Source organism: Tupaia chinensis, unplaced genomic scaffold (genome assembly GCF_000334495.1).
Source record: "Tupaia chinensis unplaced genomic scaffold, TupChi_1.0 Scaffold000527_1, whole genome shotgun sequence".
Lineage (NCBI taxonomy): Eukaryota > Metazoa > Chordata > Mammalia > Scandentia > Tupaiidae > Tupaia > Tupaia belangeri.
Genome location: NW_006160040.1, coordinates 3,232,738 through 3,242,181, shown reverse-complemented (window position 1 = coordinate 3,242,181; position 9,444 = coordinate 3,232,738). Strand labels below are relative to the sequence as shown.

Genomic DNA, 9,444 nt, shown 5'->3' with positions numbered 1-9,444 from the left:
GCTGTGTCTCTCTGTCTGTGTGGGGAGCGCATGCGTCCTATAGCGAAAACCTCTCCAAAAAAAAAAAAAGAAAAAGACAGAGGAATCAAATGCTGAGCCAGGATTTGACCTCAACTGTATCCAAAGTCTGTCTGTCTTTTTTTTATTAAAGAATTCTTTTATTTAACTTTATTTATTTATTTAAATTTGACCAGAGAGGGACAAAGTGAGAGAGAGAGAAAGAGAGAGAGAGAGAATGAGAGAGGGAAAGTGAGAAAACAAGCTGCCAGGTCCGGGACTCCAACCACATTCGGCCATGTGGGAGTCCAATGCCCTTAAGCACCACACCACCTGCTGGCCCCAAGTCTGTGTCTTTCAAAACTATCTAGGGATTTTCAGATAATGTTGTATGGGTTTCAGGCAGTCCCTTTGAGTTTTTGGTGAGAGGAAGCAAGAGATAAGAGCAGACAGGACTCCAGACTCCCTCTCAGTCTTTAACCAGGGCTTCTCAGTCTTAGCAAAGATAGGTTCTGTGTGAGCTTTGCTTGGACAATTTGCTCAGCTCCTGTTTGGAAAGCATGGAGAGAACCGTGCTGAGCTGACAGCGTAGCATGGGAGAGAAGAGCGTTAGGTTTCTTACCCGTTTCTCACCTACTTGCCAGCCTGGTGCCTATGATGTGTCCTCTGGAAGCCTGTTATAGTCCTCCTCCTGCCACTTCCTGTCCTACCCAAATTTGCATCCCAAGTGAAAGCAGTTGGCATCAAGAAATCATACCTCTTTAAGAGGGGTTAACCTAGGGCCGGCAGGTGGCATAATGGTTAAGGGTGCTGGACTCCTGTATGGTTGACCCTGGTTCAAGTCCTGGACCAGGAATCTTGCTTTCTCTCTTTCTCTCCTCCCCAGTCAAAATTAAATAAATAACGTTAAATAAAATAATTCTTTTTTTAAAAAAGAAGGGGTAACCCAGGCCAGCTGGTGGCATGGCTGGACCCCACATGGCTTACTATGTGGTTCGAATCCTGGGTCCTGGCAACTTAAACATGCCAGATGTGTGTGCATCTGTATCCAAGGGATTACAGTGTGACCACACCCCACCAAGGGTGTTTTCTCACTTTCCTTCCCTCTCTGTCTCTCCAGTGAGCACACATGCCCACTAATGAGTTAAGAAAAAGGGATTGGGGGGCTTGACTCAGGTCATAAGCTCTGGAAGAGACCTAGAATGGTTTTTCTCCCATGGTGCTAATCACAATGGTCTGAAACAAAGGAAACCAGGAAAGTACATGAGGCGGCAGGCAGGAGGGAAGGGATCAGTGACAGGCAGGTCTCCCCGCCTTCCCTCTCATGGGTTTCTACTCACGCCTTATTCTGTCTTGGCATATCAGACTCATCTCTGCTGCCAGTGGGCACTGAAGGGGTGATTCATGGGGCACATTTTCCTGGTGTGAACATTTGAGAGCTCTTCCCTGTCTCTCATCCAAGTTACCATCACCTGGCACTACAGAGATGTTTCAGGTAACAAAAGCCTCCTGACTTTGGCAAGTAACCAGACATGCTGTAGAATTCCTAACCGCAGCTGAGTCTGAGATTCAGAATCAAGAAACGAAGTAAAGCTGATATGTCTTTTCAACCCAAATGCTTCCTGTGGGTTGGATTCTCCTTCCATGGGGTATGGCACTGGGTGAAGGGTAGAGACACTTCAGCTAGAGAATGAATGGGCATGCGGCTGAATGGTGGCATGGCAGTAAAACACAAAACTCTGCAGGGCTGACCCGTATGGGAAGATTCTAGGTTTGTGTCTGGACACTTCCCTGAGTATGCCAGGTACACGTGCCCACGACCCAGGCTGGCTAAGGCTGGTTGGGGGTGCGTCACAGCCTCAAGACCCTGTTGAGGGTGCCCTCTGTTTCTGTACTCATGGAAGAAATAAACTTAAAACAATAAAAAAGAATGAGGACAATGCTCATCCTCATGTGAGAAGGTTAGAATGGACAAAGGTCTACCTAGGGCTTTATCATTCTGGAGAGGAAGGGATTTGTGCAAAGTCACTGGGAAAAGTCACCTTGGGAGATTTGGGGTCCAGGTCAAACAGATCAAGGCTTATGGTAAAGCAGCTGTAAACCGGACATTTCTGAACAAGAGTGGGTTGATGGCTATGGGGTTTAGGAAGAAGAAACTGCTGACCGTTTATAGAATGACACAGTAATAAGAGTAAGAAGGGGCCAGGAGGTGGTGTGGTTAAGGCAGCTGGACTCCACATGGTTAGAGTACCAAATCCAAAGACTGGAAAACACATCAGGTGCAGGTGCGTGTGTGCCCCAAATTCCAAAAGGTGGGAGAGAGAGGAGAAGGGATCGTAGTGCCACAGTCCCCCTACAGGGGTTCTTTCTCAACTCCTCTTTGTGTTTCTGGCTCTATCTCTGTCTCTTTCTGGCAGGTACACACACCCTCTGGCAAAAAACAAACAAACAAACAAACAAATAAACAAACAAAAAAAAAACAGTAAGAAGAGCAACTACTGGTGCTTCATTCTGAGCATTTAATGTTTTATAACATTGTGCCATTTCATCCTCACAACAGCCCAAGGTAGGCATTTATAGGTGTTGACACCTACAACTCAGCAAGGTGTCGGTCAGTCCATATCACAGGTGTTTACTGAGCACAATATACCTGGGATTCCTTTCAAGTCTGGGGACTGAGTGGTGAATAAGACCCTGTTCTCTGAGAGCGTGCAGTGCCAGAGAGACAAATATCAGATGATTGCACAAATTTAATTACAACTGGTGTTATTGCTGCAAAGGGAAAATGTGGATTCCATGAGAAAATCAGATGAGGAAGGGGTTGCTGGGTTTTCTCCTGAGAGTCAGGAAGTGCCAGTGGAGCTGCTGGAATGGGCAGCAGGGACTAGCCAGGGAGGGGTGTCAGCAGAGGTCACATTGCTTGTCAGGTCACTGTGTCTGCTGGTGGCTGAGAAGGAATCCGCCCCAGCTCAGCTTGACTTCAAGCCTGTGGTCTTTTCTCATCTCTAGAGTGATTCCTCCCTGTGTGGGCACAGGCAGGTCAGCTGGTCTTGGAGAATTAAAACAAACAAAAAAACCTGATTAATATTTAAGGATTGCGCTCAGCGGTGCTGTGCACAGGTAGTGCCACCACTCGGAAGGCTGGAAGCCGTGTGGGAGTCACAGATTTGGTTCCTGGGCCAACCTGGACACACCGGGCAAGGTCAGGTGCCCGTCATCCTGGATCATTGGTAGGTTGTGGCAAGAGGAGCACAGGGAGAGTCTCTGTGAAAAGTGTGTTTCTCTGTCTCTCTCCCTCTCTTTCTCTCTCACAAAATAAAAAGACTAATCCGATTGGTCAGGCTCTTTTTTCTCTCATGTCTCTCTCACTTCAAAGTATCTCGAAAATTATTTCAGGGGCCGGCAGATTGCTTAGTGATTACATCACTGGATTCTCACATGGTAAACTCGGTTCGGGTCTCAGAACCAGTGACTTGAAAATGACACTAGGCACATGTGTATGCATACCTAAGATCCTTGGAGGAGAATGGAAGGAAGAGATTGTGGCATGGCCATCCTCCCTGGGGGATGATTCTCACTTTCCCTTTCGCTGTCTCTGTCTCTCTAAGGCAAAAGTTTCTTTTTAAAAAAATTATTCCAACAGAAATAACAACAACAAAAAACCCCAAAAACATTATTTCAAAGTATTTGCTTTTGCTCAGATCATGGGCTAGCTAGCCTGGGCGTCTCTCACTTTCTCCATGGCCTTGTCTCTCACTTTCTCCACGGCCTTGTTTCTAGGAAGGATACGTTCTACAGGGACCAGATCACTCGAAGATGCTGAGAACAGATTTACCCACCCATTCCCTTCAACTCCTCAGCCCCTCCCAACCCAACTCTTGTCAGGTTCCAGCCCCAAGCCACATAGCCCCTTGATTCTTAAAGTATTTTGTAAAACAAGAAATAACATGCACACGCTGTAAGTGAAGAAACGGAGGCCCAGAGAGAGTTATCAGAGGGAAGGGACTTGGAGGCTGGCCTTTGGCTCTTTGTTCCGTGTGTCTCACGTGGACATGCTGATGCCCTCAGATGTGTAAGGCAACTCCCTTGGTGTGAACACTCCGTGGGACCACGCAGCCTCTAGGTGGAAAGGCCTTAGAGAGCATGCCCAGCACCCCTGTTTCACAGCTGAGCACTGAGATGGCCATGAAGCTGTGGGTGGCAGGGATTTCTGACTCCCAGCTCGTTGCTCGTATCACTCTTCCACGTGACTCCATTGTTAACTAAAAGGTTTCTCCTGAATCAGGAATGAGCAAAGGGAAATTCTGTGTGCTTGTGGGTGTGCGTGACACACAGAGCCATTCATAGACAGCAGTACAAGTACCTGTGCTGTGAAAATGCCCGGGGCTGCTTTTAAACCCTGACTCACTCCTTCTATTTCTGTAAATGTAAAGTTAGCTTTCGAAACACAACAACAGCAGCGTTTAATTATACACCCATTCACAACTAGATTCTACTTTCCGCATGTCACGGGCAGCCCCCAGACACTGGCATGACCAAGCACAAAGCCCTTCTGCTGAAGAATGCTGCCAGCAGGTGGCGTCGTGGTTAAGGTGCTGGATTTCTGGGTGGCCACTCCCCCACCACCAAGGTGATTTCTCACTTTTCTCTGGTGAGCGTACTCACCCTTTGGGGGGAAAAAATGCCGTCTTCTCCTAAAGGTGTTAGGAGAGCACTTTGCCCCACCTGTTCACTTGGGAACACGATGCCTTGCCATCCCACAGGTCTCGCACACCTGCTTGCCCCACTGCATCAGGCTGGACCCATCTGTCTCCCTGACACCGGCACAGCGGTGGGGGGGGGGACTGTGTGGTGGGGTCGTGCACGAATTGTCTTTGTGAGCATAGATCACTGTGAGGGCTTCGCAGACCTGCTGCTGGGAAGTCCTGTTTCTCTTCTAGAATGAGTTTATGTGCTTTAGCACGTAACTTGTTCATAAAACAGCGCTCGTGAGATTGAGGCTTCCCTCTGCTCTCTGTCTTGTACCACCAGAAGGCCCTCAGAAGCACTCCTAAGCCAGGTCCTGGCCACTGCTGCTCCATCCTGGGAAAGTGCAAAGTGCGCACAGCAAGCCCCAGGTACCAGGAAGAGTCCGCCTGCCACTCAGCATCACCTCTCTGCAGGCTTCCCAGGAGCCGCCTCCTTACAGCTCCCTGTGCTCCGTCCTGCAGGCTGGGGCTGGGGGAAGGTATGTCCCTGACCTTGCTGCAAGGACCTGAGGCTCCTGTGGATGATCCTGTTAATTGGTCTGTTTTTCTTCCCCTTCCTGTCAAATACAGGAAATTAGATTTGACCTCTGCTCTGATCGCTCTAAAATCATTCTTGGCACTAAAGACTTCCAGCCTTTGTAATCAGAGCATCTATTATCACCCTGATTAACGCTGGAGCTCTGATGGGGCGGGATCCAAAGGCAAATGCGATTTCTGTGATTCCTCGTCCCCATGTTGAGTGCAGATGTCTTTAAATGGAGTGAAATCATTTTTAATAAGCATGCATCAGCATTCAGATGGCTCCGGGGTGCATTAACAGTTTCCCAGCAAAATGCCCCATGTCAAACCAGCTTATGGGCCCCTTGCAGGTCCAACAAGGAAAGACAGGGAAAATCTCAAAGTAAATCCAATTCCCAACCAAACCATTATGTATTTAGGGCAGACTCAGAAATGCGATGCTGTATTTTTCTCGGCCCTAATGGAGCACCACGCTCTGCTCAAACACGTTAAAAGGAGGGAAAAAGAGACAGCAGAAACCACTGTGCCCAGAGATTAAAGAAGAGAGACAAGAATGAAGAAGTCTCCACTTCAAGTTTAGATTTATTTTATAAGGAAACTGATTCCTTGTTTGGAGCCTCCATTTTTTTTCCCAGCCTTAAAATAATATTAGAGATGATCCCCACAAGCCTTTTGTGTAAGTTATCTATAGTGTTTCTACAGAGTATATTGATTCAGTTCACAATTATTGAACCCATAATTTCAACTATATTGACTATGCTTTGAACCATGGAGGAACTAATGATTATTGCTCCTGTAATGAGAGGATCACGTTTTTATTTTTCAGCAAACACTTTACTCGGGACCTGGTACAGATAAGGTGCTCAGTAAATATTTGTGGAATGAATTGGGTGGGGGAGGGAATTCTTAGAAAATGCAAATTGAACTAGAGGTTACAGAGAAGTACATAAATAATTGTACTACAGGATGTGGAAAGTATCTGAAGAGAAGAACAAATAACGATTTGGGGTTAGGGGCCAGCAGGTGGTGTGGTGGTTTAGGTGCTGGGCTCCCACATGGATGACTGTGGTTTGAGTCCCGGACCTGCCAGCTTGCTTTCTCTGCCCCTCCCCCACATCCCCTACTCCTCCTGGTCTCTTTCTGTTGAGTGCACATGCCCTGTAGCAAATTTTAAAATAATGATAATGATAGATAAAATAAAATAATTAATTCTTAAAAATACATATTTATATATTCGGGATTAAAGAAGAAGGGGATATCCAGAGGGCAGGGAGAATGGAAATGGTGCTCCTGGCCATGGAGGGTTTTGCCCGGGCTCTGATGGTTGGTGGATCATCAGTGGAAAGGAGGGAGAGCGGGTGCCTCCTGGAGAGAAGCCAAAACCCCAGCTAAAGGTGGCAAAACGAAGCTAGGAGAACACTGGCTCCCCACCAGTGCGCCCAGGCAGGGGATGCACAGAGAGCTGGGGGGCAGGCACGGATGCCCCTTCCTCCTTGGAACATCCAGTACAGACAGCCCCTGTCCCATCCCAGTCTTCACATCTGCCCTCCAGGAAGGGAGCACTCCACTTGACACCTCAGGAGATGCATCACGGTCAAATCACTAGAAAAGAAAAGTCTGGAATCTGTCCCTACGTCTTTCTGACACCAAACCTCCTCTTCTCCATCTTTGAAGGAAAAATACTATCGAGACCAAAAGAACCCTTGACGTTGAGGCTGAGCAAGGCCTAGGTGTACAGGCAGGCTCCACGGGGAATCTGAGTGGGAGATGGGCACAGACAGAGCTGACGCTTAGGAAAAGCGCGAGGCAGGGCCGTTGGACATGCTACAAAGAAAAGAGCACACGCCAAGGAGACCCATTAAAAAGCCACAGCAGGGAGTCCAGCCAGTATGACACAGGGGTAGTGCGAGTGACCTGCAAGGCTAGAAGCCATATGGCCAGTCTTAGGTTCAGGCCCCCAGACTGGCCTGAAAGCACACTAGGTGCATATGTGGATGCCCAGGACCCAGAGGAGACAAAGGACTGGGGAAAAGGGACCGTGGTGTGACGAGACCCTGCTGAGGGTGTTTCTCTTTCTCTTACACGTTTGTGCTGTCCTGCAGGAGCACACCCATCCTCTACTAAAAGATGAAAGAAGAGGAAAGAAAAAAACATAGCAGGGGTTTGAGGAGGAGGTTCTGGGGTTGGTGCAGAGGGCATAGGGGGAGGAGAGGAGCCTGAGAGGCATCCTTTCAAGAGCTTCAGAATAATGAAATCTGCGTCGGTTTGGCACATGCACCAAAAAAGTCACCCTCTAAATATTGCCAGGCACCTGATTCATTACTCTTCCTGCCTCACCTGCCCCGAGCCTCTGCGTGGACTGTATGGGAAATGGCACTTGAACAACCTTTTAGCAAGGACCAGCCCCGAACCAGGCATGGGATGAGGCCCTTTGCTGTGAGGAGTTGACACTCAAGCTGGGGAGACCCAGAGAGCCCCGGAGGTGCTCAGTATGTGGGGCAGTGAGGGAGGTGACACGTCTTTCCTGCATGTGTAGATGAGAGATGGCTCTGAGAGACTGACAGCAGACCTGCACTGGGTGGAGCGCGGGGAGGAGGGCCACAGTGCTCTCCGCTCTGCCCAGCTTGAGCATCTCAGTGGGAAGCCAGTGGAGGCAGAAAGGACCTGAAGGCATTTGGCCCCACAGCACTGCAGAGGCCCCTTCAGAAATTCATCTGTCACCAATTAGCCAGGCAGAGAAGGCCCTTGGTCTACCCAGAGAGACCTAAGCAGAAACTGTCTTGAAAACTCAGATTTGGATCAGAATTTCAGCCTGTTGAAGGAAATCTGTTTTCTTTTTTCCTTCTTTTAAAGTTGTGTGTGTGTACGTGTGTGTCTCTGTGTGTGTGTGCTTTAAACAGATCATTACAGTTAAATGAGGTCATAAGGGTGGAGTCCTCTCCTGAGAGGCCTCAGAAGAAAACGAATCTGCCAATATCCCGATCTTGGACATTCAGTCTCCAGAACTGTGGAAATACTTTTCTGCTGTTTTAACGAACTGTACATACACACATCTTAAAGTTTATTTCTTCCACGAGTGAGACAGACAGAGGTAGAGAGAGAGCACCCTCAGGGCAGCCAGTGACTTGGTGGTTAAGGCAGCTGGATCCCATATGACAGGCTGTGATTCAAGTCCCGGACCCAGTGGTTTAAACATACCGGGTACGTGTGTGCGTGCCCAAGATCCCAAAAGGAGGGAGGAATAGAGAAGTGATTGCGGCGTGACCATTCCCCATGGAAAGTGCTTCCTTACTTTCTCTCCTCCTTTCTCTCTCTCTCTCTCTCTAGCAAGCACATGAGCCCTCTGGTAAACAAAAATGGAAGCAAAAGCAAAAACAACGCCAAACAGCATCTTGATGTTGCAACCCACACCTAGCCTCAGCCAGCCCCAACCACGGGCACACACATGCCTGGTGTACTCAATGATGCCTCCAGATGTGAACCTGAAATCTTCCCATGCAGAATACCTCTCAGAGCAGAGCATTTAAATGCTGCACCACCATCCAGTCCAGAAATCCATTCTCTAATTCTTTACTCCCTGGGAGAGCAGAGAGCATTAGCACAGATGGGGAGGGTCAAGAGTAGGTTTTCTTTGTTCCAGGCTCCAGACAGAGCAGCCACTCCCAGCCTTTCCCCATCAGGAGGTCACTAGAACCACTGCCTTGGCCACCGAGGATGTCCCTTGCAGGCCAGGTGGGGACAGGCAGCACTGACAGGTACCTCTAGCTCAAAGTCTTTCTCTGCTCATCCCATCCAGCCTCAAGCCCTACTCCAGACGGGCAGGACGCCAGGCAGCCAAGGAACAGGAACCCTTCCACCTGGACCGTGGAGGATGTGGTCTGGTTCGTGAAAGATGCCGACCCACAGGCTCTGGGGCCTCATGTGGAGCTCTTCAGAAAGCACGTATGCAGGGGCGGGCCTGGCTGGGGAGTGCGGGAGGTGGGGGAGGTATGTATGGAAGGAGGATGGGGTTCAGGAGCTACAGGAAGCTGGACGGTCTGAACTCAGCCCTAGGGGCACCCTCGAGAGAACCAGAGATCCAAGGGACTGATCCAACCACTGTTCTCAGCAGAACCACCACTTAGTTTTGCTTTGAAAGGATTAGTTGTCCCATCTGTTCTCCCATTTTGGTCTTCAGCAG

The 9,444-nt window shown here is 48.9% G+C and overlaps 1 protein-coding gene across 11 annotated transcripts in view; it reads left to right on the top strand.

The window, feature by feature from the left end:
- Positions 1–9,444, top strand: part of SCML4 (Scm polycomb group protein like 4) — a 124,003-nt gene that overhangs the window by 109,923 nt on the left and 4,636 nt on the right. For all 11 annotated transcript variants that reach the window (XR_003550790.1, XM_027775120.1, XM_027775118.1 and 8 more), the window contains one exon: positions 9,061–9,206. Coding sequence is in view for 10 of the 11 variants with exons in the window: in XM_027775120.1 (XP_027630921.1) it covers positions 9,061–9,206 (146 nt within the window). In the remaining variant the exon portion in view is untranslated. The remainder of the gene's footprint in view (positions 1–9,060; positions 9,207–9,444) is intronic.